The sequence below is a fragment of the Branchiostoma floridae genome, chromosome 4 (assembly GCF_000003815.2).
Source record: "Branchiostoma floridae strain S238N-H82 chromosome 4, Bfl_VNyyK, whole genome shotgun sequence".
Classification (NCBI taxonomy): Eukaryota; Metazoa; Chordata; class Leptocardii; order Amphioxiformes; family Branchiostomatidae; genus Branchiostoma; species Branchiostoma floridae.
Window position 1 is genome coordinate 15,394,437 of NC_049982.1, and position 27,247 is coordinate 15,421,683.

At 43.5% G+C, this 27,247-nt stretch overlaps 1 protein-coding gene across 1 annotated transcript; it reads left to right on the forward strand.

Moving 5' to 3' along the window:
- The first annotated feature begins 21 nt into the window (after nt 1-21).
- Nucleotides 22-27,247, forward strand: LOC118412803. Its single transcript, XM_035815831.1, has 56 exons — nt 22-927; nt 1,371-1,419; nt 1,940-2,124; nt 2,455-2,601; nt 2,744-2,900; nt 3,414-3,574; nt 3,879-3,994; nt 4,426-4,550; nt 5,103-5,232; nt 5,578-5,699; nt 6,218-6,348; nt 6,994-7,129; nt 8,467-8,585; nt 8,726-8,856; nt 9,020-9,213; nt 9,460-9,637; nt 9,874-9,980; nt 10,202-10,298; nt 10,393-10,565; nt 10,960-11,111; nt 11,340-11,848; nt 12,189-12,358; nt 12,555-12,728; nt 13,114-13,373; nt 13,517-13,669; nt 14,072-14,177; nt 14,318-14,457; nt 14,665-14,802; nt 15,305-15,395; nt 15,620-15,702; nt 15,951-16,190; nt 16,462-16,948; nt 17,296-17,444; nt 17,692-17,922; nt 18,117-18,287; nt 18,449-18,609; nt 18,970-19,171; nt 19,380-19,455; nt 19,606-19,660; nt 19,795-19,954; nt 20,228-20,480; nt 20,871-21,031; nt 21,344-21,467; nt 21,864-21,964; nt 22,165-22,293; nt 22,684-22,834; nt 23,120-23,280; nt 23,598-23,699; nt 23,882-24,040; nt 24,345-24,461; nt 24,754-24,892; nt 25,092-25,248; nt 25,471-25,636; nt 25,861-26,030; nt 26,350-26,417; nt 26,932-27,247. Exons 1-56 carry the CDS (start codon nt 907-909, stop codon nt 27,039-27,041), a joined length of 8,655 nt encoding a protein of 2,884 aa, XP_035671724.1. The 5' UTR covers nt 22-906; the 3' UTR covers nt 27,042-27,247.

Here is a 27,247-nt window from a genome sequence, read left to right on the forward strand (position 1 = left end):
TCAATGATAAATGTGACATGATATATAGAGGCGTTTATTCAAAATTGACACCAAGGATTACGTAGTTCCTTTGACGTAAGGTCTCAATTTAAGATTAAACTGTAATAAGAGCAGATGAAATGTGCTTGATGTGCCATGGTAACACAACAGTCTTTGGTATCTTGACAACAAAAAACAATGGCCATCTACAGACCAACACGTCTCTTCCTAAGTCGTAAAGCTTGCCAAGGACAGCAGATAGTAGCCTTGTGGCGCTTCCAAATCCCATTTGAAGGTCTATGTGGCTGCAGTTGCCTGTAGACAGGTACTGTATGTCCACCCAGTATGTTGTTATCTGAGAATAGCAAGCTGCTGTCTCGCTGTGTACGATGGAGAAAATCGCTGTCCGTTTCGTTGAACACAGTGTACACTGAACGAACCTGAGCTCTACAGACATTTCCAGTAGTACTGACATACGAGCTGAAAGGCAAATATTCGCACTATTAATATATTGACATGTTGATAAAAAAAGAACAGGGCAGTACTCTGTCACATGTGCACGCCACAAACACCAGTAGTCTTGTTCTGAGTTTTTACTTTGTATGCTTCTTATCGTTCAACGTATCAATGTATGAAAGGCTGCGTCGCGGAAACGAAAATAAGTGAACTTAAATTACTTTAAAATGCATAATCAAGATGATCCATGGGCACTCAGAAACTTGACGAGGAGAAAATCTCTCTTGAGATACTCTAAGATTGGTCTTTTATCAATACGTAATGACGCCGAGTCACGACTGAACACTCATACTGCAATTATGTCAGGTAATGGCACATCTCACGTCGCCCCGTTAGTAGGACGGGTGTGGGCATTCTTAATGTTACATGGGACTGAACAGGCAGGGCTGCAATGAGGAGTGCTGACTTGTGATGGCGATACTTTTAAAGAAGGTGAGGATGAAGTACTAGTACCTAACATTGTAACTGCATTCTCATTTAAGCTGCTAGCCTCTGATTCCTTCATATTTCTAATTTGGATATTCTATATATGCCCTATGAGAAGCCCCCGTGCAAATACATGTGTCGTGGAAATAGATTCAATATCAAGTTGGATGTATGTTTTGGAGCATGTCAAATGATCCGAGTTACGTATCCAATGAAGGTGACAAGATCGTATCTTTGTCGTCCAACAAGACAACATTTGTATACTTTTGACGGCAGACATCGTACCAGTACTTCTTAGACGCCAGGCTCTATAGCTAGATGTTGGTAATGAGTGACTACTTGAAATTTCATAAGAATTCTTAAACACTTGAATTGGGCAGTTTCTCATTTTTTGTCCGAACCATGGCGGCGGTTTGAGTACTTACCTGATTTCTTGCAAACTCACCCAGCTCACCATAGTCACCCTCATCATCAGTGGCTTCGGCACTGATACTGAAGGTAAGGAACACACGCTGTCAACTGTACATTTGGGTTTTAATGGAGAGATAGAAGATCATACAGATACTTGTACCAACAAGACAGAGTCATAGCTTGTAGAAATTGTCAACGAGTGATGTACATTACATTAAGTATGCAAATTAGATCGTGATTTGCATAATTAGCATATGATTAAACTACACAATTTATTCACCACCCGAAGAGCTATCTACCACTCAAAAACCATGACCATGGTATGTCTAGAACATAAAATCGAAACCGTAGGTTTCACTGCAATGCCGTAACAAGCCACTGGGGATCGAATCACTTTCATGTCTCATCATTACCTACCCACATACCTGGCAATGCGTTTGACGGCAATTGATCCACCCAAAACATAACTTTCTTGGTGAAATTGACTATTGAACAAGAAGTCAAACAATGTCCAACAAATACTAACGAAAACAATTTCTATTCAACTTCTGCAGCTTATTTCATGGGTTTGAAAATACTGTGTGAATGCTGTTCCCTGTCTGTCCAGCCTCCCTATGTTACGCGCCACTGGGAATGGCGGAGGGCCATATCTCTGACTGTGAGATCACAGCGTCCAGTCGGTTCGACTATTTCCGAGCTCCGAACCGAGCTCGGCTGAACGGAGCATGGGGGACTGGCGGTTACGCGGGGGCCTGGTGTGCCGCAACAGGGGACAGCAACCCCTGGATACAGGTAGAACATTTCCCCCTTCATGTGGAAACATGTAGCCTGGGTACGATCCTATTTCTACCGGGGTTCCCTACACTCACTCACGTAAGGAGCCCCGGTAGAATACGGATGATACTCAGGCTAGAAACATGTATTTTAGAAGTGACATTTGGGGCCCCTTGTATTGCAATGGCACGTCTGTAGTGAAGTATGTATATATGATTAGTTTATCATGCCAAGATTCCCCGCTGCACGTGTCTAGCATGCTAGCAAAGATGTTTACGGTAAATAACAATTATATAAAGCCCACCACCCTCCCAGTTTTCCTACAGTAAAAGTGTACCGTCTTTGTAGGTGACGTTCTCCGGGAGAGAGGTGAACGTGAGCGCGGTGGTCCTCCAGGGACGGCAGGACCAGGACCAGTGGGTGACGTCATACAGGCTCATGTACAGCGCTGATTGCCAGACGTGGGACACGTACACTGACGCGGGAAACAATGACGTACGGGTAACATAGATAGCTTAAATTCAGATTCTGAATAGTTAACCTCAGGTGAAGTATTTCTTCCTATGGAGGCATATGACCAATGCTATGATTCCTTGTCAGAGACTTACCTTCAGCTCCATTGCCTGTCTCCGTGCAGGTGCAGTCCGGCGTGTCCGACAGGAACACTGCGGGCGTCATGGCGCTGTCCTCCGCCGTGACAGCCAGGTGTGTCCGCATCAACCCCGTCACCTGGGAGGGAGGTGTCGAGTCGTGCGCTTGCATACGCTTCGAACTGCTCGGGTGTACTGTCAGAGGTGAGGCAATATAAGGACCGACAAGCGGCGTGGGTTGTCAAACTTGCACAGCAAACCAGCAAAAGTATCTTCAGTATCTAAGCTTGGTTTTATTTCTTCATATAATATAGATGGGAATGTATCATTCTACATCTTTCCTTTTTTCTGTTTCTTCTTTACGAACTTTTTCGTTAGCTAGTAGTGCTTTGCTACAACAGCATCTCCGGATTAAGAGAACAGCCGAGCTAGAAGATAACGTTATAGTTCTTTTTATGGTCTGGCATGGGCGCATTGTTTGGAGCACCTACTGTTTAGGGGATATCTAATAACTGCGGATGAGTAAAATGGAGAATCTGGCTTTTTCTTCAATGCATCCCTGCTGTTGACAATCTATATACCTCTAACATAACATAACATGTCAACATTTGTTTCACAGTGTTGCCCTGAAGAAAACAGTGGATACCTACAGAAGAGTGTTTCACTGTTTGCAATTAGACCTCATCCATTAGCAACACGTTCTCTGTCTCTTTACAGAGTTTGCTGAGGACGACTGCCCCCCAGGGTACACGGGACATGGCCCGTACTGTTACAAGGCCTTCACTACCGCAAAGACCTTCGCCGACGCCCAGGCGACCTGCGCCACGGACTCCAAGGGCGGCAAACTCGTCATCATCCGCGACCCGGCAACCCAGCAGGTACTGCAGGCTCCAAGCTTAGCACACCTCGGGCTCGGTAAAATAGTTTGCAGGTGGCAGTTTGCGCGTAAATTACAGTGTGCCAATTCATGTGTAATACTGGTGTGTCGCGTCTTACGGTTAGGCAACAGCACGGCAACCAACTGCTGGTACAGACGTAGCCGGGTATCAGCTGGACTGAGCCAGGCGCCGGCCGGTCGCAAACCGGTTCACAGTACAGTGACATACCCACTTTATTTTTCTCAACGAAGTCTTCTCAATGACATGGACATGTTTATATGTATTTCTATGCGTCTTTTTTTAGTTTGTGGAAAGCCTCCGGCCTGACCCCGCCCAGCCCTACTGGATCGGACTGGACGACATGACAACGGAGGGACGCTGGGTGTACTCAGACGGGAAGCCTATTGGGTCCATGAACAGGTACCTTGTCCCTGATCTTACTAACATATGAGTACACAGCTACCTTTATATATCTCCAATGCTTGTGATGACCTGTTTATCTGTATTACAACAAGCTCACCCAAAACAGAACCTTGCTGCCAAAAAAAGGGACTGGAAGAAACTTATACAGCAGCAGCCGACCGATGATGATTTTTTTTTTTTTCAACCTTTATTTAACCTTGATACATCATTCGGCCTGAGCCGTTTTTCAAGATTTCATGATGAGTACTTATAAGTGATTGCGTCTCCGTGTCAACCATAAAATGTGACACTATCAGACAGTTTGTGCTACTCCACTACATGTGCTTTAAGACTGTCTTCCCTGACTACTTAGCAGGCTGATCTTAGCAGTTCAAAATGTTTAACACACCCGTCTGTTATTCAATTTGTGTTGATATCATCTGATCTAGATGGGGTTCAGGGGAGCCGACTAGTGCGGACTGTGGGTACATGTCGCCTGATGGGGCTTGGGGTGCGACCTCTTGTGGACAAACTAAGCATTACATCTGCCAGGCAGATCCCCGCACGTGCGGAAGTGAGTCGCCAAGGAGTGGCCAAGACTACTCAAAATACAAGCTTTGGCTACATAAGGCTGTGCCGCCATAAAGCCTATCTAAGCGCCACAAATCAAAGTAGCACTGCTTCTTTGTCCTTGTTTGCTTCTTTTCCTTCTTTGCTTTGCCGTAATGTAGCTGGCTTGCTGGGCAGCCTAATGACTATCCAGGAGATGGTGACTGTGCGCGGCTAGAGGGATCCCAGTGGAATGACTACGATTGCTCTGCTCTCAATCTCTTTATCTGTGAGGTGGACCCTTTTGCGGACACACGTAAGGCTACGCTAGCGCTTACGCTCATGCTAGCACTCATGCTTGCACAGGCACCTTAGGATCTCATGTGTTGTAGACGCTATATTTCCAAAGTTGCTTCACAATTGCCTCTTTTCATTTATTGCAAATCGACGCTTTGACGTAATCGCGCACGGGAGACTCCAATAATGCACACAGATACATATTTTGTTTTGTTTTGGATCAGTTACAATATGTAATATTAATATAATGTCTATTTCACACGGCGTGTTTTTGTTGTAGATACGTACCTACAACATTTCCTGCCGATCCCTGGGTACAAGAACACCGCTACTGTCCAAACCCTGGTCCACACGCCCGGAGCCCCTCCCGAGGTCTGCGCCCAGGCGTGCGTCTCATCCGGCTCCTGCAGGTACGTCAAATCGTTCGATAAATCAACAAGGAAACCATCACTCAGCACCTTTTCCCAAAAACGTAACAAAAGGTAATGGTCTCCCATAGCCTTTTGTGGCCGTGGGGACTGTGGGATGTTATCCACTGTGTCTAGGGTATACCGTATTGGAAGGCAGAGCCCGTCCCTCTTCTTTCACCGCCATTTACCTCCCCAACCGAATTCCAGTACCCATTTACACCTGTGTGAAGTGAGGAAAGTCATAAACCAGGAATCGAAGCCGTGACATTTGTGTCCGTTAGCCTAGCAGTTCGGTCACTCGACGCCAAGGATCATCAAATAATGTTAAATCTTGCCCACCGCTAGGTCATTTTACGACGACGCGTCCGCGGGCCAGTGTCAGATATCTTCGGAAAACCGCATCTCAAGCCCATCCTCCATCGTTCCTGACGCTGGGAGTACACTGTACGAGCTGCGCTACAACAATGGTGCGTCTTGTCTTGGAGAAGACAAACTGGTATATCCACTGATACAAACCGCTCGGATCGCCAAACCTACACCACCTCTTACTTAAATCAAAAGCTATCTGTCATAAAAAATAATCAAGAACGTAGCATGTCTAGGACAAAATATCCAAAAAACGGAATGTCTGCTTGCCTATCCCTATCTACATACTAAATAGCATTGCAGCCGGATTAGATGGGTAGCCCATCCAGAAGTTCCAATTTAAAGTTATGCTGGCTACAGCTATCTGAAACACAAACACACAGACAAACAGACACACACACACACACACACACGTACACACACACACAAATACACATACACATACATAGACACAGGCACATCTAAAAACAATACGTATCCGCGAGGAAAATGTAGAGCGATTACCAGAACTTGAAGGTTTTCAAAACAGACAATTGAAATGACATGATCTGGGTAACAGCAGTGCAGATCTACCACTCATCATCTGAAAGTGTTTCTTTTTCTGTCATGCCTGTTTCAGCCGGCTATCAGGGTTGTTACAAGGACCAAGAGTGGCCGGATAGAGACATTGAATACAACACGACAGTCTCCACATTGAACGAATGCATCAACCATTGCCGAGGGAAGTGTAGAGACTTTGCTGCGATGCAGGTTGGTATCGTAATCGGTGGAAACTGAATTTACTTTGCCTGGATTTTTCTTTCTCCGCACCACTTGTCTGTAGTGTACATAATCATAAACCATTGATAATGGTGCCACGACTATGATCCTATACATATTGCAGTTAATTGTGTGCTACATGTATCTTTGAGTAGACATGAAATGGAGTCCCCGGACCTCATAGAGAAGAGCACGTTTCAGCCCATACTGCATTATAGGACTGCTTTGCATGCGTGTATCACTGTTGGCACATTGGGAAGCAAGCTTCCTTACTGTTATAGTAGCCGGGTATGTTTTTACAGATAGGGGTTGCTAGCCATTTCCCTTCAACGTGCTCGAGGCGCTCCCTCGAACACTGGTCAGTGGACCAACACTTTACGTTCCCTAGTTCCGAAAGACAGGTGTAGCCCCAACCGAGAAGCCTTACACAGCCTCGCAGGATTGAACCAGAGTCTCTCAGAAACCAGGAAGGACCATGAAACCATGAAGATCCCTAGAACCAGGAGCTCAACTGTGAGGCTGTTACCAGTTGAGCTAGAGGGATATCCCCGATGTTGTGTATACTGTACTTGAAGACCTCAGGATCCTCCCGATGGCAATTAAGGGAAGTCGACATGTTTTCTCCCTTGTCCACAGGGTCGGGATCTGTGTTTCTGTTCCAACTTCTACGGTCGTCATGGAGAGGCCGCTGCATCGGACTGTAACATCGACTGTAGAAACACCACTCTGAAAAAATGTGGCGGGAACCTGAGGAGTTCTATCTACTCGGCAGGTAGGATGTGATTAATCGTTTCAGGAGGAAGTGCTAAGATGAACTGCAGTCTTTAAGGTAGGTACTGTACCAAGGGGGAAATGTTTAGAACAAAACAGAATGTCGCATAACAATGAGATAATGTCCTCGAAGACATAAAATAATTATTACGTGGTAAACCCCAAACAACCTCTACAACAACACACACTCCCCATGGCTTAGGCTGTACTGAACCATACAAAATCACATTGGATTCGTTAGGGGCCTTCGAATGGATTCAACTTTATTGAGGAAAATACTTTTTTTCAGTTTGAAGTCCGGTAAGCATTGTGCGCATGTTTACTTCCGTCTGGGAATGACCATGTGATAAATATTTTCATTTCGTGCAGAAAACGTTTATTTTATGTTGAAGAATGATACGTCAGGCATACATCACCTTTAAAGGGCATATTTATGACCAGATGTCGATACATTGTCTTGAAATAACCTCTTGTCACGATCACAAAGCAATAAACCACAAAAACAGCCATCTCCGTCGTTAATTGTTGTTTTGTGAGGGGAAATATTCAAAACGAAAAGGCGGAAAGGAGTACTCAAAGACGGACATTGTATGATAGTTTGAACTTTGTTCCAACATAAAAGAAGAATCTCTTCTAATATCCGAATGAAAGCCTATCATGTAAAGTTTAAACTTCACAACTATGAATTCTACCAACACAGATGAGCTTCAATTAAAAACTCGTTTTGTAAAACACATTTCGACTTTTCTCCCTTACATTTGACCATGAAAAATAGATAGATAGATGCTTGATAAAAGATCATATCATGGATGTACTGACATGTCGACAGTGATGGATAACAAAGATTTTAGGCAATTTCCATCCCGAAATTGTTGTTATTCTGCATCATAAATCTGCCAGATATACAGTACAAAATGTCACTCTAATCGCCATATCGCATGGAAGAAGAGAGGTAATTACGAGGTACGTTTCAGCACGGAAGTTTAAGGAAAGTGCTGGTTGTTATTCATGTTGACACTAAATTGTGCAGTGGCACGAACGTCTTTCAACATTTGACCACACCCATTTCTGTTGCTTTGAGTTTAGCATATGGTACCCAGATTACTACCCTACTCTACCTTAACTCCGAAAACAGGCTGAAAATTCTGGTTCACTAGTTAACTCAAGCAAGGAACAAACATTACATGAAATGTACGGAACGGTCAAGTGTTCTTGCCCAAATAGAAATGCAAAGAGAGAAGAACACGAAAGGCCAGTTTTACAATTGAAGTAGCTACTCTCAATGCAATAATTTCTTACCTCGTAATAAATATGAAAATATTGTCCCCTCCCATACAGACCGCTGGACCCCTGCTATGTTACTGGAAAGCCTGGTTGGTTTTCAATGTTTGGCTGTGAACGCCAGCGGCTCTACTTTCACCCCTGGGTACCGGTCCTGTGTAAGGGACGACATCAGGGTGAGTATGTGTCAGGAGAACACCAAGTCATCGACACAACCTTGGGTGGTTTCTTCACTCGAACACGGGTTCGTTGGACATTGGTCAATCATAGTGTGGACCTACAAGCTTTACCGGAATCTCTTTTCCTGTTTTTGTAGGTTCATTGGGACTGGAAGGGAGGTGTAAGTCAGTTACAAAACCGCTACACTGGAAGGTGTCTCGCGAATTGTGGTAATGGGCAAGTGTGCATGAAGACCTGCACATCCTCCTACGCTGCAGCTCAAGCATGGTGGGTAGCGTTGTTTCACTACGTAGATATATTAGCATCGTATTCATAATTCTTAAAACGAATCTTTCTTTAAGAAATGGAGTTTAGGTTTGCCGTTAACGCATGAAATAGGCGATACAGTTATCAGAAACCGGGACAGCAATTGTGTTGTTTTAATCTCCAGGGTTTGTAGCGGTATGTGTATCGTCAGTAAGTATGCCGCTAACGCAGGACTGGCGGACCGGTACCTGACGCTCAAGGGGGACGGCACTCTCATGCTGTCAGCCATGTGCTCCAACCCCGGGGATATACAGGCTCACTGGCGGGTCTTCGGCTCCCCGAACAGGCGAGCCTGCCAAGCCGACAAGTCCTCCCCAAGTAAGGAAGTTTGTACTTCATCAGCACGATAGTTCACTTGAACGTATACTTGCACAGATTCTGACCAAATTACGATGGATCTCAAAATAAACACTGGTTTGAAAACTTAATCGTCTTAAATGCTCAGTATCAGCCTCATGCTTTGGTCGAAAGCAGCGATTGACCCCATCGCTATTTTGAACTCTAGATTGCTGGTAGGCTGTAAATAGTCATGAGCACAAAGGTTAAATGCTAATTGTTTTCAAGGTGACGCTGAGTCCAAATGCGGAAAGGTGGAGTGCGGTGTAGACTGGTACGAAGTGAGCTGGCCGATGTACACGCCTGGCGTTGGAGACGATCCCCCCACCAGCTTTACACTGGTGCTCTTTCCAGCTAGCTCAGACCTCAATCATTGGAGAGTCGCCGAAGTCCCGTCAACAAACAAGTAAGGCAATTGAGGTAGTTCGATGGCTGCCTCCCGATGAAATATGTCAGGTTGTTGGGTAAAAAGATGATCAGTTCGGGTGTATACTACCCAAGATATTTCATGATCTAATTAATGTGTGCAATAATAGAAGGCGAGATAAAATGATGTGCCATTTAATTGGCCTAATATATGATATTCAATGTCCCAACTTTTGCTGGAAAAATCATTAACCTTTACCTCCAACTCTCGCTAAGTTCTTACTTCATGGACCGGCTCAGTCTGGGAGAGAAGTATTACGTCATCATCACTGCCAACCGACCCGGAAAAGTGGGAGCGGCCATCTTGAAAGACATCGAGCTCAGTAAGAGAGCAAATACTTTTATCTTCACTTCGTCTCTGTGAATGTCCTGCAAAAAGGAATTAGAGTTTGTACACATGTAACAGATTTGAGTATTGTTTAGCAATTTTACAAGCAGGCTGAAATTCCTGCCCTGGTAGAGAATAAACACATGATGAACACTAATAAACACAAGTCTGCTTTTTTGGTAGCTGAATTTGATATTGTTTTCCTCATTTCTGTAGAACCAGATCCGCCGGGAGACCCTCACGTCATCAAGACCACATCCTCAAGCATCTATATCTTATGGAACGACTCAACCGCAATCTCGGAAGGTTACAGGTAGGGCAGTCACAACCCTGAAAGCTATTTTTACAACTTGATATTCAATCTTTAAACATTCAACATATGTCAACGTTTTCTTGACTTTTGCCAGAGTCGATTACTTCCCAGAGGGCGGAAGTGCAGACACCATACGGACGGTGGACGTGCAGCCCACAACAACAGTGGTGGAGCTGACAGATCTGCTGCCGGGCCACAAGTACAACGCCACGCTCGTCACCACAGGGCTCTACTCAGTCAACAGTGTTCCTGAAAATGTGTCTGGAGGTAACTATCTTTCCCCTTCGATCGTATCTTTCCCTGATCTTATCATCATCATCACCATCTCTCTCTCTCTCACTCACTCTCTCTCTCTCTCTCCCTCATCTATCACGTCATCTATCACGTTTGTTGTGTATTGTCGCCGTTTGTTAATATTTTTGATTCCCTACCCATCCACAATACACGCCACACTATCTAACTTTCTTTACTACTTACACATTACAGGTATTTGTGGTAGAGATGTTGGTAACGAATTTTTGAATCCAAATTTACCCTTTAGTCTTTCCTGTTCCACTTTTTTCAACTTTAAAGACGAGTCTATTGTTCTCTACCGAGCACCAGGGCAGCACCACATATTGGTCATTACTTCATGTAACGTGCTACGTCAATCATCTTGCAGAAACGAATGCGTTAAAAGTGAAGATCTCCGGAGGAGACGGGAGAGCGTTAGGGAACAGGCGGCCCTACCTGATGGATGCCGAGTCGGAGACGTATGACGCCAATGATCCTAACGTTACCAGCAATTACGTCTTCAAGTGGTACTGCAAAAAGGTACGTACAGAATAATGGATAGTGAGAAGTGTACTAGTAATTGTTTTTCTGCATGCAGACATGTGGATACTTTATATAGCAGTTAAGTAAGCGGCATCCAATCACAAGAGTTCCAACTTCCAAAAAGATCAAATACCTTCGACTTTACCCTGAACGCTATAAGTACCGTTTAGGCGAATGTTTTCACGTACTATTGAATTTCCACCTACATGTATCTTACATGTACAGTGGATTCCAACAACAACAACCGCACCCCCGACGACTACGATAACGGTGACGCCTGCCCCAACAAATACCACCACACACTTCACATCATCAGCGGCTAATGCTACTACGTTGTATTTCAATACAACAAGTACGTCGTACTTCAATACAACAGCTATGGCTAATAGCAGCATGCACAATAACGCCAATGCCACCACGCCTACGATGTCTACGTCCATCCCAAAGACGTCTAGGCAACCGCAGCATGCTGAAAGCGCCATGCCAGTTAGTTACCAGGACGGCCTCGCTGTGGTCCACAGCCACTGTGAAACAGGTAACTACGAACTCCTCTGGGAAGGAGATGCTAAGATCTTCTTGGACACTTCTGATCTGGAACCGAACACCACGTACGTCATCAAGGTGACGGCCTCTAAGGAGATGCTCCATCCTCTCGGGTACACCTACATCGGAGAGGAGTCCTTTGAGCAGAACGTTTTCATCGTTGAAGGAGATCCTCCCATGATGTCAATCAAGTAAGACCCACCTATATATTTATCTCAATTATCTCAAGAAAACAAGGTACCACCCCCTATGGCACTACTTTTGTTTATTAATAGGTACAGTGTGCTCTTTCTTAGTATTTTAATATTTTGGATGGCGTCATTTTACACCATTTTTGAATGCCGCTCAATCATGAAGTACAAATTTCTAATTACAGATTGTGACAAGCATACATTACAAGTACTTTCTCAGTTTCTGTCAATCATAGTCGGCTTAAAGATTTGGCGTGTCAAATGAATCTACTCAATCTCATCGCAGCCCCTTTGTGGATTGTAGAGCATTTTGGAAAGTTATTACGTCCTTTCTTCACAGCTGCATTCGGAACTGCCTGTGGGCTGTTGACGTGACGGAGTCTCTGGCTCTCCGAGGAAACTGTGACTCCTGCCAGAAGAACTCCGAACTGACGTACAAATGGGAACTGTTCAGGGAGGTCAACGACACCATCGTGGAGATACATGACTGGCATTCTCTCACTAGCACAGGTACGGCGGGCCTGGTTTGGGCGGGGGTAAAGAGTCGTTGGATGTGAAATAAACATGTTTCTATCTAATCGAGTTCAAGAAACATGGAAAGGAAAACAATAGATATTGTTTGAAAAGTAATAAACCTTTTTTTCTATGATTCTGTAAATAATGACATGTAGCTGCATTGACTAACATTTTGCACTTGTACCCACAGGACGAAAAACAGCCAGTCTAGCAATCAAGGCCAACGAATGGGACGTCAGAGAAGTCTACCGCTTGCGTCTGAATGGCTTTCCTCCGAATGGTCTTCCTCCCGGCTTCATCGAAATCAGATACCCCACCTCCCCACCCCTCTACACACTGGACTGCGTCATGAACCCAGATAAAGGTAACGGCATATTGAATGTCTTTACGAAATGTAGTTTTATTTGTGCATTTATGGTTCTCAGCATACAAATTTCCTTACGGCATCTCACCCAGGGGACACAGGAAGTCGTTCTATTGTGAATGTTTCTTTCTGTTACGAAAAATGATTTTTGATATGCAATAACATAAAAAATCAACCGCGTCTTAAGTATACCTTTGACGTTATTGGTCTGCTCACGGGAACTGTCTGAATCTATATGGAACTGTAAACTTGTTACGCTGACGTAAATGATAAACATTAAACTTGAAGATGTAGGACTATCATTGGTGGCCTATGCTCTGAATGGGGCAAAGGACCCAAGCAAGCAAGCAAACTTGAAGATGTACATTCTGTCCCCCAAATACAGGAATGCTGTACGAAACCAACTTCTCGGCTAGCTGTGAGCTGACCGGATGGACTGGCGAGCTGGAGCCACGTCTGACGTATGAGTTCACGTCACAAGTCAACGCTCAGGTGACGCAGCTCGCTAGCGTGACCCGGATGTCCATTTTCACCGTGCCGCTGGACCTCGTGGCTGGGGACCCTGCCAGCGCATGCGCTGTGCTCGTCAATGTGCAGGGGCTTCTTGGAGGCGTCCTTAGGGCAAACACTACCGTCCGTCCTCAAGTAAGTGTTGATGAGCAATATTACCCGAACATGAATGCCCTAATAGTGAACAGGACCGCCGTTTCAGTGCCGTTGACAGAGACAATTCAGCTAGATGTAATGAAGCGCCACAATTCGGTTTGAACGTTTGTTGATTTTTTCAGGTTATTCCGCCTGTGCAGACCCATGCTGAGAATTGCAGACACGTGTTTGAGCGCATGTGTGAGATCCAGGAACTGCTGCTCGCGGAAGAGTACAAGGCCGCCCTCTTGGCTGTGGAGCGGCTCGTCACTTACTTCAACTTTCTTCAGAACCATGTAAGGGCAACATTATTTTGAAATATTTTTGAACGGCAAAAGTGTATATCTTAATGTAGCCGTAAAAATGTAGCTGATCATTATTATCATTATTATTTGACAATGAAATTACAAACATTACAAACGTAACGTTATATCTACTTTTTTTCACATTTCAGAAATACGTCATTACAGGATATCATCCTATCGCTGTTGTGAAGTCAATTTTTTAGTTATGTCTTGTGTTATATTTTGCAATGAGCTTTACTCGTTCGTCAGATAATGGCAACCCACGATAATGAAAACAACAACAACAACAAAATAACAGAGACTCAGCCTGGGAGGTCACTCCATTCCAGTATCAATAGAGTCAACTCTAGCAGGTGTATCTAATACTATTCGAAATAATCCTGTTGTTTATAGATCGGGACCGACTCCCGTACTGCTTTGAACAGCTATGGCCTGACATCAGTCGTCAACCAGGTTCTTTCATCCACTGACATCACTGGTATAAACAGCACCTGTATAGGTACATGTCCATGTTTTCTATCCCTGTGCATCCCTCACTCACACTTGCTTTGCACCTGCAATGTCCTTTACAACCCGACGTCAACTCTGTATGCTACGTCTGAAACTTGCACTACAACAATATTGTACTACCTTTCGCAGGGCATGACAGTACAGATACGCCTTGGGGAGCAGCAATCACCTTTCCCGACAGCTGGCTGAACATCACAACAGTTGACGGCATTATAGCCGCCCTGTCTGTGCCCGTCACTGCCACAGGAAGTAATGGAAAAATGGAAGAGGTACCTGTTCTGTTACCTTTCTTCGACGGTGTTGGTACTGTCTGTGAACATGTGCTTTATCCCTCCGCTCAATTACATGAAACGAACATGATCCAAGGCGAATTCTAATAGCCACCACTAGATACATAGACGTAACTAAGGTTCATGTGCCAAATACTCATTTCCGCCTGATGACGAAGAAAATAGAAACTTTCATTTTCCCTGCAGTTTTACGAGTATGCGAGATCCGCCACCGCTAAGATGGTGATGGTGTCCCAGAACAGCATGGCGGGACCTGCACTGTTGGAGAGGGCTGCAGATTCTATTAAGGCCCTCATTGATGGCAAAGTGTCACTGGATGCACAGGTGTGCCAATCAACGTTACAATAATAGTTGCGGTGTAGAATAACTAGAACTCACTGATGAGTTTTCTAATCGAGAACCATTAGAACCATCTTTTGAAATGTTGCATGTCCTACAGTATACTCCCATATTGGAAACTCGCTTGGGACTTCATATGCAATAAATCCTTGTTAAGTTGCTGTATTGGTGTTCAGGCATAATGATTCTTTTATTTCGTGTGTTACTTCATACAACCTTATGAGGGCTGTCTAATCGCTGAGCAAAGCTGGGGAATAAAAATATTTACAAATTCAACTTAGTTGACATGTTTTGAATCTAGTGATTTATGTTTCAAGAAAATTGAAGTATTAGCAATGTGAATAGCTTACAATGTTCTTACAATCATCTTGAATTCATTATTTGCGAATAAAAATGTGGGGTAAAATAACGAGGGAACGGCCATTTGCTGAAAGTTGGCCTGTTGTTAGGTTTCGGAGTGCAGTACCCGTCTTCTTACTCATTGCAGAAGCAAGCAGTATCCTCGGCAGAAGCCATGGCGGGCGAACTCTTGAGCCTTGGCAGTAATGATTATAAGCAGAACATGGTAGCTGTTGGAGGTATGTATCTCACTTCACGACAGCAGGTGCATGGTTAAAATGTGGTCATTTTGTGGGGGGATCCTCTCAATGACGATAAGTTTTAAGCACACTTTGTTGCCATTACGTCATCGTCATTAATTGTACATCTTCTGAGATATGTTCGCAAATACACAATAAAAAATGCAAATTGTTAAATAGTACTTGCTGTGATTAACAAGCCGTGATGACGTTTTATCTTTCAGGTCTTCAGCAAGGTTTAAACTCTCTGATGGGGTCAGCTCGGTCCACCCCAAGCGAGGATCAGACGGAAGAGCAGGCGGAGCATGTGAGTAAATGTTGTATATTGATCCAAGGTCAATGTGTTTCAAAATTGTAATGTTTTCAAGAACAGAACTGTAGGGTGCCGGTGAGAACCAATGCGCCTCTTGAGGTATGAAGGAACGTTACATAGCCTTTCAATTATCGGATGTACTGCAATTGTTTTCTGAATTCATTTGAGTCCATGAATAATGTGATAGGCAGGCTGAGAAGCCGATGTATCGATGATGATATGCTTTCCAATTTGTCCTCCAGGCTAAGAAGGCAACAAATGCCGTAACCTCAGCAACCACAACCTTGGGGACAGTGGTCCTGAATCACCGTCTGCCCGGAGAGCCGTCGGTTGGATTCCAGTACGACAACTTCGGCGTGGCCTTCCAGAAACGGTACTCAGAAAGTGTGGGCTCAGAAGGCTTCACGGCTTCGGAAGGCTCTGTCTCTCTTCCGAGCAGCGACGCTACCATGAAGTCTTCAGATGAAGCGCTTAATACAAAGGTCAGCTGATTGTTGCCTTTGTTGTATCTTGAAAGCGTTTTGTCTGTCGGTTCATGGTTCTATGTGCTTTGATGATTGCTCTTTAACCTTTAATCACGTTCAATTTCCGAAGCTGCAAAGAGCATTTTCCTTGCAAGACTTTGATTTTTTGCCGTGCTAACGGAAAATATATTGACTTGAACAAATGTATTACTAGTATTCAGCATGCTAGCAAAGTCCAAACTAGGGTTTGGAGAGATACTTATTCTATACTCTTTTTTTAATATTCTAGTTCATGAATTTCAACGAAAATCCATTCGACTGGGACAACACATCCAAGATTGTGACGAAGGTGGTTTCCTTGGACCTTACCTCAGAAACAGGAGGAGCATTTCCGGTGAAGGACACGGCGAACGACATCTCCATTTTTGTCGGGAACGACGCAGACCCTCCCGAGCCGCGCCTCGTCAGCAGGAACATCTCGGAGCCGGGGAAGTCTGAGATGCTCTACCACGAGATCACTGTTCCGTACAATTCATGCGCCATATTTACGGCGTTTGTTCCTTACAACAGGACAGTGCCTTTCCAGGCGTACGTCAAGTACGGACAAGTACCCACGGAGGACGACTACAACTTCACGGCTACGATTCCTCCGGGTTTAAACTTGTCGCAATGCCACATGGGCCTTGAGTACACACGAAGTGACTGGAAAAATTATGTCGTTTCCTTCCAAGACATTGCCAAGAATGGCACTTACTACTTGGGCCTTAAAGAAATAAGTGAGTATGCAACGTCCTACCCCCAAACTCTTTTAAGAGCCATCTTAAAAGATGTCTGTCATACGTATAGCAGCGTTTGTCATTGTCAGACGTTAGCTACCTGAAAAGGTACTTAAGACCGGATGGATATCTATTTGCTGTCTGCAGAGGTCTTTATGAGTTACCAGGCTTCAAGGTCACAGAGTAGTATTTTATAAAAGGCACAGTACTTAAGAGAACTTTTGATGCTTTCATTTACTTTCCGCTTTTTCTCTTTATCATTCCTAGAAAACAAATTGCCTTCCGAGTAAGTCCAAACATACGATCATCACAGGACCGTTCATTTTAATATTATTGTCCCCTCACAGACCAGACCGATGTTTGTGGTGCTGGTTATGTGTATGGAGCAGATTTGAAGGAGAACACCACCGTCATCAGCTACGACTTCCTCACCATCACACCCACCTGTCGGTACTGGGACGCGCAGGAGGACAAGTGGGATTCTCATGGCTGTAGGGTAAGAAACAGCAGATTTTTCGAGAACAGATCCTCAATATTTCTGACGTGTTTTCCTCCGTACTTAGGAACTGAAAACCTCATACTTTAAACATATTCTACCCAGCCTGTCATAATGATAATACCAGAATCATCTGTGATTACGGTAGGTCTTCCCTTGTAGACATACCTGAGGCAAACTTTTTATTGTAGGCGAAGCATCATTTGAGAAGAATGTCCATCTAAACCCAAATGATCATGTTTCCTAGGTGGGTCCGTTGACCACGATGACTCAAACGCAGTGCCTGTGTAACCACCTGACGGCGTTTGCCGGGGAGATCCTGGTGGCGCCAAACACCATCGACTTCTCCACGGTGTTCTCCAAGTTCGCTAACCTGGGAGACAACGCCGCAGTCTTCGCCACCGTTCTCACCATGTACGTCATCTACTTCATCGTGGTGTTTTGGGCAAGACGAGCGGACAAGAAAGATGTCGTTAAGGTAGATGAGTAGAAGAATGGTATTCAGTTAAAACATTATTAACGTCTTGTGCATGAGTATATAACGGAGACGGGTTGGATTTTCTTCATATTGCACAGTTTCGCCTCGGGTCTCTTTGTCCCTGTTTAGAATGCCAGCATATTTTCTACATTTTGACCTCCTGTTCACGAAGGTTTGTGACGTTTATGTCCTAGTGGAGCTGTGCCCCTCTGCTTGACAACAGGCCCGGGCACAGCTATTGGTACAAGATCACAGTGTACACAGGAGTGTGGAACGGCGCTGGAACTATGTCACGTGTCGGCATTAACGTTGTTGGAGAGACGGGGAAGACTGGACCAAGGGTTCTGGAAGATGGAAAGCGCCAGGTACGTTCTTTTAGGTCAACAAAACTACATTGAATGATAGAAAAAAGCGTCTTTGATTGATATTATCAAAGTTATTCTTAGTTGTGTCTTGAGCGTGTGAAGAGTGTAGCCTAAGTATCCCAGAGATTTAATGTCTTTCACACTTTGCGTTTTGTTGCCAGGGATTTACGCGTGGAAGCATCTGCCATATGGCCATGGCAACAGACGAGAGTCTGGGCCCACTGGTCAACATCCGTCTGTGGCACGACAACTCCGGGAAGGGTGAGCATGGCAGCTGGTTCTGTGACAGGATCGTTATCCAGGACCTGGAGACGAACGAACGGTCAGGGCAACATAGAGTCAGCTAATTCTGAACTAAGTATCTAAAAATCTAAATGAAGAAAATGTTCTCATGCGCGCCCCTTGTTGATTCGGCCTCATTGTCTATCATTTTCCAGCAACAAGGACTTTGTTGGTGATAACAAATAAAGCCGATGTTGTATATTTTAGCTCACAATCTTAGCTAACTGCACTAACTCTGCTTATTGTTTAGCGTTACAAATATATGATGATATGTTTCCTCCGCAATCGTTTTGAAATTCTATATTACCATAAACGTTTTTTCCGTCTATCTGAAACTGTATATCGCTATAAACGGAGTCGTTTTATCCGTCTATCTAAAATTTCATATTGCTACAAACAGGTGGTTTTTCATCTGCCAGCGCTGGTTGGGAGTGGAGCACGAAGACGGCCGTGTGGACCGCATCCTGCCGGTGGCCAGTAAGGACGAAGTGGTCAGCTTCTCCAACCTGTTCCAGGACAAGACTCGGCAGGACATCACGGACGGACACATCTGGTTCTCGGTGGTGTCACGGCCCACGCGGAGTCACTTCACTCGTGTACAGGTGAGACATGCATGTTACACCGTGACAACTCGTCAAATGTCATAGTTCAAACAGAACTACTCTGACAGAATCCAGACGGTCCCGTCTTAAGTCGAAAGAGCTAAATTGTTATTAGAAATGCAGCGTGCTAAGTGAAATATCAGTGTTACAATCGTTCCATGACAAATAAAGAAGTTGTTTCTATCCTTTCCCCATGTCTGTATGACAGCGGGCGTCTTGCTGCCTGTCCCTGATCTTCTGCACCATGATCGCTTCTGCCATGTTTTACCAGAAGTCTGAAGGAGGTATACTTTCTACTTACAAACTACGAAGAGTTTGTGACATCAATTCACGCCTTAGAATTCGTTGATTGATAGCCGATCGCCTTTCGCTGCTATGCATTCCTAAAATGCTTCTTGGATATGAATATTTGACGTCATTTCTTTTCTCAACAGGTAATACAATAAAGTTAGGACCGTTTGTGTTTTCCGTGACATCATTTATGGTCAGGTGAGTTCTAGATCAATAGAATGTCTTCTGCGTTTTCTGTAGACTTTCTTTGTTTACTACTATAAATATTAATAATCAATGTCAAAGCAGTCAAAGCAATTTTTCGATATTTTTACCTTTTGTTCTGTTTTCAGCATTCAGAGCACATTTATTGTGTTTCCCGTGAACCTGGCTGTTGTACTGTTCTTCAAGAAGAGTCGACCCCTGCCGGAGGGGGAGAAGGAGTGTGCCTGCTGCATGAAGTGCTGCTGTTGCAAGAAGGAGAATAAGGTGGAGGAAAAATACACCGCAGAGGTGTGTAGGGAAATAGATACTGTTAAAACATTGAGGCATGACTGCTCAGGCAAATGAGAACAAACTCTAGATATGTTCACTGTGTCCACAGTGTAAATGAACGAGGTGTTCTGTTACAAGAGATTCTAAGCATATACGCTCTGCATTCTTCGTTGACAAAATATTTTAATTCCTACTTAATTGATATTTTGATTTTTGTATGTTGCGTAAAATGAGTTTGTATTCGATAATGGTGGAAACAAATATTGGATGATCTTTTTGACCTGTTCAAAGGAAGAAGAGGTAGGCCTGGAGACGGTGTCTTCTAACGTTCCTAAAGACGATGATGAATCGAGAGTTGAGGAAAGTGAGCTGAAAGCTCCTACAGCACACATAGAGGAACTTGACTCAGAGAATGGCAATGAGCCGAATGAAATGGACAACAGCAAGGAAGAAGAAGACGAAGAAGAGAAGAAGGAGGAGAAGAAAGAAGAGAAGATGAAAGAGAAGAAAGAGAAAAAGGACGAGTTCATTTTTCCACACTGGTGTAAATAAAAGTTTACTTTGTTTGTATCATTTTTAACAAGAAAACTAACAAACAAATTAAATATGACTGTAGAACTTCCCGAATCAGGATTACTATTAAAGTGTGTCATTTTACATATCAGAGATACAGCCATCGCCATTGAGGTGACTTTGAGGGCTAAATAAAAAAGGACTTCATATTAAACGTCAGCAGCAAGCGCACCTTCGCTCTGTTAAAGACTTGTGCCTGTGGTCTTGAAGTAAAAGTGAAAGATTTTCTCTTTTCCTACCACGGATAGAAGTCCCATCTGATGGTCCCGTCTATAGCATAAACTGCACAGGAAATAAGCATGGGTTTAAGGAAGATCGAAGATCGTACAGGATCTTATAGTATTACCTATGATCTTCTTAGGCGTGTATTTCGGCTGGATGCTGACGGTGGGGTCTGCCCTGGGCTGCGGGTTCTTCATCATCCTGTACTCCATGGAGTGGGGTCCGGAGAAGTCTAACGAGTGGCTGGGCACCATCCTCATGTCCATGTTCCAGTCCATCCTTGTTGTGCAGCCTATTAAGGTAAGCACACGGAAACATTTTATATCTATTGCGATTATAATGATACGCAGTTCAGGATGAATCATCAAGAAATATGTTAAACATTATCTATCACAGGGGAGAAATTAAACCAGCCGTATATGTTTTTCAAAACACAGTCCGTGTGTTTGCTTTCACCTTTGTTTCCTGGACGTTGTGTCATTTGATTGGAGGTAAGCCACGGATTCCCTAAAATAATAACGCCAGCGCTACATGTATGTACATCGCTCTCTATTCCTATTTTCTGGACAGGCATGTGAATGATGGTTCCCATACTTCTCATCCATTGCCCAGGTAATCCTCTTAGCTGCCCTCATCTCCTACATCTTCCGTAACAAGGCTGATGTTGATCAGGTAGGAGACACGGACACTAAAGTGAAGCCTGATGAGGAACTGCTCTGCACCCCACCTGGATTGGGTAAAGACGTCTATTTCAACTTCTAGTAGTCAGCATATGTAGAGTACGAAACGATTATCCATTAGGATATTTTCAAAGCCTTTAGAAAATATTTTCGATTCACACCCATATCCTCTTCAAATTTGATCACTTTATTTTAAGACAAAGATTTGGCATCACAGACTTGACAAATTAGTCTGTAAAACACTGTATCATGGTAAACTGTTTGTAATGTACTATGTCATGTCCAAAAGACTCTCTTGAACTCTTGAAAAACGGCCAAGGCCGCAAAAAAACTTTGAAGGCATAAAGCATCCTCATCGGTGACGGTTGCGAAATAAGACTTTCCAAGATCGAGTGTTGCCATATTATCCACCATATATGTCTGTAACACCGACGTAAACCTCTATCCACCAGTTGAACCGCCCACCATCCAGGAGCCGACTAACGACTCCAGCAATGAGAAGTTCCTGGAGGAGGCACGAGAACTCCGGAGGAAGGAGATCAAGGCAAAGGAGGTGAGTCATGAAGAGACTAGACCTTAGGGATTGTAACATTTCCAACAACAACTGACAAGAATGTACCGTACTGATTCTCCAGATACAAGCAGCATCATAGACAATGCGAAATCCCCTGCATAGTAAAGCGAGAGCTGTTTTTTTCCAAGTGACTGCAGTTATTACCTTATCATGTATCTTATTCATGTGTTGATCTCCAGGTGATGAAGGAAGTGTTCATACACTACCTATTTGTCTCCAGTGTGTTCTTCCTGAGCTATGGTGACAGGGATCCAACCGGCTTTTACGTGCAGGATAACCTGCATGGCATGTTTAGCGGATTTGAGAAGGTACGTGACAAAAAAACATGCATGTTTCCCGATGCGCATGATGGTGACAGTTTTGTGCAAGACAAGAAACAAATATCTGACCGTTTCCAAAACTATGTACAGTTGCTTGCGTGACTATTATTTGTCGTATCTTATCACCTGGATGTATAGCCTTCCTTGACGTGCTAGTTAGGGATGATTTCATTCACAATCCGTAAGCCTTTGTCGGACAACAGGGAAATTAATCGACGAGTCTGGGACCTCTAAATTACATTTTCAGCAATGACACATACAGCATTTTTTAGATATTCCCGCTTTTTGTAGGTATCAGATACTAAGCCGTATATATTACTACTAACAAGGTCCTTTGCTAATCCCTCCATACAAAATTACATCAATATCATGCCATAGATCAAAAACCACAAAGCATTGTTCAAGTGGCTGGAAGGAGACTTTGTTAACCACGTTGTTGGCGGGAAGCTTGGCAACAGAGGTTACCTGTCTGACAACTACAGCTTCCGCCTTGGGTCTGCTCGTCTGCACCAAGTCAGAAACGAGCCAGGTATGAGTTTCTGCATTTAGTAATGATGAAGTTCGAAGAATACTGTGACGTTTCTGTTTCTGTGTTTACAAATAGGTAGGATAAATAGATTTAAAGTGAGATAACTATCAGGGCTATGCTGATGAAGAGTGTACTAGAAGGGCTATGAGAAAAGGAATCTCCTTACACTCTTCATCACCTCTCAGTGTACTTGATTGCTCCCCCCCCCCCATACTTTCAATTTTAAACACCTGGCTGACCACCTAAATAGAATAGCCCTCACACATTAACGATACTCTTCCCCAGCCACCTGTATGACCACCCGGATTCCGTACTTCCCCTGTAAGATGGAGTACTCCGTCTTGGACCAGCAGGAGACATCTTACGAGCCCGGCTGGGAGCGGATGAACGCAACCAAGGCACAGACTCTCATTGAGGCTGAACAGTACACCCCGTGGATGTTTCAGGTACGGTCCATAGATCAGCGTGCTCAATCAACCTTGAACTGTGCATGAAGTGAGCGCACGATAATTCTGAAAGCCTAGTAGCTGAATACCATGCACCTTACTGTATCCACAGCTTTGTATTGGTTGTAGGTCATTTCAGGGTAACTGTTTATCAATTTGTTACGATAAAGCAACTCTGAAAACTCGAGTACAATAATAGTACAATGCTGTTTCTCATCTTGCTTATTTTCAAATCATTTATGTGAGTATCGTATAGTTTCCACTTGACAAAATATGCAAAAACTATGCTGCTACTTTATATCATTCCTTCCTCTCAGGAAACTAGTGACCTATTCCCCTACTCTGGGGAAACAACAACCTACAGCAGCGATGGGTACTTTCTGGAGATTGGCACCAGCAAGAATGAGACCGTAGCTTCGGTAAATACACCAGACTTACACAACATATCTGCCTTTACAATAACTTCTCCATCCTTACTTTAGAACGCTGAAGAGATTCTGCTTTTTGCACTTTATTTGAGAATGTGAATATTACAATGGCACCAGCAACAAATAACGTACACCAGCCACCATTACGTGTAAAAAGTGAATTTCTTTACCAGTTAAAGGATCTAAAGAAGCACCTCTGGTTGGACAACTTCACCAAGGCCGTGATTATTGACATCGCCGTGTACAATGTCAATGTCAACCTGTTCTCTGTCATCACCTTTCTGGCTGAGTACCTTGTAGGCGGGGTCATCTCAGCCAAGGTCACCATCAAGGTAAATGATAATCAGGTTACTTTTGACTTGGACAATAGGACTATGTAACTTGGAATTGATTGCATAAGCAAAGAAATTGTTCCTGGCCTTTTTTTTTCTGAAAAGACACAGGCTGTTCAAAGCTGTCTTTTTGATAACATGAAACTATCTTTAACGTATTTTTAGTTTCAGGAATGTTTGAGATATTGACAAAGCAGAAGAGAATCTAGAATCGTATAAAATAGATTCCATATTTCCATTTAACCTCTTACAATATAAGCAGGGTATTTTTGCAGAATGTGACTAGATTCGGGCTTTTTTTCAGGTTATCCGACTGTACTCGTTTGTTGGTGATTTCGGCAACACCCAGATCGCGATGCAAGTGATATTCGTGGTTCTCTTCATTTACTACTTTCAAAGAGAGGTCAAGCTGATCATCAAGGTAAAACCGCCCATTCTCCACGAATTTGCTCTTCTTAGTTTTAATTTCACTGAGATATTACAAGTATCGCACGACTAATGAGTAGAAAGGAAAGGACATACGTTACATAGTACCACAAGTTAAGAATAATATAATACACAAACGTTGTTGTAGAAGTAAGTCAAAAGAAATCTAAAGGATACAATAACTACCTTTCTGTCCCGCACTACCCACCCTATGAAATATAATGTCTAAAACAGCATCACACACCCCTTGGTTTCACACTCTCAATGACAAATCTGTTGTTGATCAGGAGAAGAAGGCTCACTTCCGGTCCATGTGGAACTGGGTGGAGTTCCTGCAGTCCTTGCTGTGCGTCAGCGTCATTGCCATGTTCGCCATGCGCGAGGTGCTGCGGATGACGACCATGAGCAAATTCCAGAAAAACCCAGGTACCTAGCAATATTTTCGTTACCTATTCCCGGAATGTCTGAAATGTAATTTTGGGTAAGGTATGCTTTCAAGCACCTAGGTATTTTACATTATTGCAAAGAAAAAGTGTACAAGGGTATATAAAGTATATACTTTCGTGCTTAGTGCAGTTATCAGTGCGTAAGATTGAAAAGAAAAATGATATCTTATCTCTTCTAGGCCGGTACATCAGCTTCCGGGGCATGGCGTTGTATAGCGATGTGTTCATCGGTCTGATCGGTGCCCTTGTGTTCGTGGCAACACTGAAGCTGCTGCACCTCCTGCGCTTCAACAAGCGGGTGGCCATGTTGTCTGCTGTTATCAATTATGCCGCAAAGTAAGGGTATATTCATGATACACATGTACACGTGTGACGGTATAGTTTAGTTTCCATGTCAGTGTTATCATGTAGCATCACATGATTAACATTTAATGCTGCCCTGGTAATAGAAGAGTTTTTTTAACCCACCTGCACGTGAATTTTCATGGCGTTAATTTTGTACACTTTCACACCTGCGCTTTCATAAGAATCTAGAAAAAATCGCTGCTCTTGCTGTAGGGACCTGGGGCTCTTCTCTATCATCCTGATGACAGTCTTGAGTAACTTCACCTTAGTGGGGATGATACTGTTCGGCACCCACATCAAGGAGTTCTCCGGCTTCATCGCTAGTCTGGAGCGGCTCATTGCCATGTTGCTGGGGGATCTGGACTTTGACTCCATGTCGGTGAGTTAACATTGTGATATATGATTATAGATCAGCATCATTCACAGAGAAGCATCATTCACAGAGAAGCTTTCCACAACATATCTTTTAAAATAAAAAAAAACAACGAAAAATAATGAAATTTCCTTTTAGCATGTATCATATATCTTATAGCATATATTTCAGCTAAGTAAATCAGGAATGTTAGAAACCTTACACAGCGCCCATCTTTTTTTTCCGTGCAGACAGCCAGTCGAATCCTCGGACCCTTGTTCTTCTTCGGCTTTATCCTCCTGCTGGTGTTCCTGTTGCTGAACATGTTCGTGTCCATCATCGACTCCGGCTTCGGCGAAGTGAACGGTGACGAAAGCAAGATGGACACTGATCATGAGATAGTGGACTTTATGTGGTTCAAGTCAGTATAGTACATTTCTGATGTTTGAACGAAACTATAGCTATAAAGCAGCGTAGAGCGGTCGACCTAAATGAAGGTTTAACACGGAAAACGTAAAATGTACTCAATCCCACTACATAAGAAGCAAAAACAGAATCACACAGGCATGTCGTGTCTTTGTTTGTTTCTATCACAAAATCATGAGCTTCAAAGAAAGGTTCGTTTGGTTTAAATATCAAGTAAATGCAATTAGATATATAGATAGATATATATAGATAGATACTTAAGCTGTTACTGGTTCAGTTTTTCACATCACAACCATTGTTGGCATTTGTTTCAGACTAAAACAAGCTCTTGGCATTGGGATGAGCCGTGTTGACCAGGATGATGACAATAAGGCACCTGAAGGTAAATGTACATTGCTGTACCTTGACCTTGTTACAAAATGTATACCTTTTTGTAACCATCTCGTAGACACCTGTGATTAGTTCAATACCAGACGACCTAACACCAGAGCATGGGAATCAGCGATAAATGGAAACGATCAGAAATCTAAACATTTCCTTCTAATGCTTATTGAATACGCAACTGAGAATGTGTGAAAATGGCACTGTAACAACATCTTGAGGTTTTTTTGTCCTGAATGTTTAAATGATTGATCAAATCTAAACAAAAATAGCACTGTACAAGCTGGTACTTATTTCACTTCAGTAAAGTGGACGAGGACTCAACACACTCGTCCAAATCTGATGAACTCTTCATCTCAAGCAAGAATTTTCTCTCACCATGTTTCTTTGCCTCATCAAAGAAAGTAGTTGAGCAACACGTACCAACCAGAACGCTATACTCCATGGTTTGTCCGATCAATTTTACTACAGTTGTTGTATGTATGCATGTTCTTACACGGCTGTGTTTTCCCCAGACCCACCCCTGCCCGATGGAGAGGTAGAGGAGAAGTTAAACCTGCTCCAACAGCGTGTGGACAAGATGGTGGAGAAACTCTCCAACATGGACGACGGGGAGGAACAGTAACTCATGGTGTTGACATGTGAAAGACATTTGGCTAAAGAATTAGTTAGGTGACAAAATGTCACAAGATGCCACTGTCCAATTGCTATTTGCTTCTGTCCAATTGCTATTTGCTTCTGCTGCACAACGTCTCTAATAAACTGCTTTTGATGTCTAATGTACATGCAAAAAGAAAGCATTTATAATACCATAATGCAGCATTCTGAGAT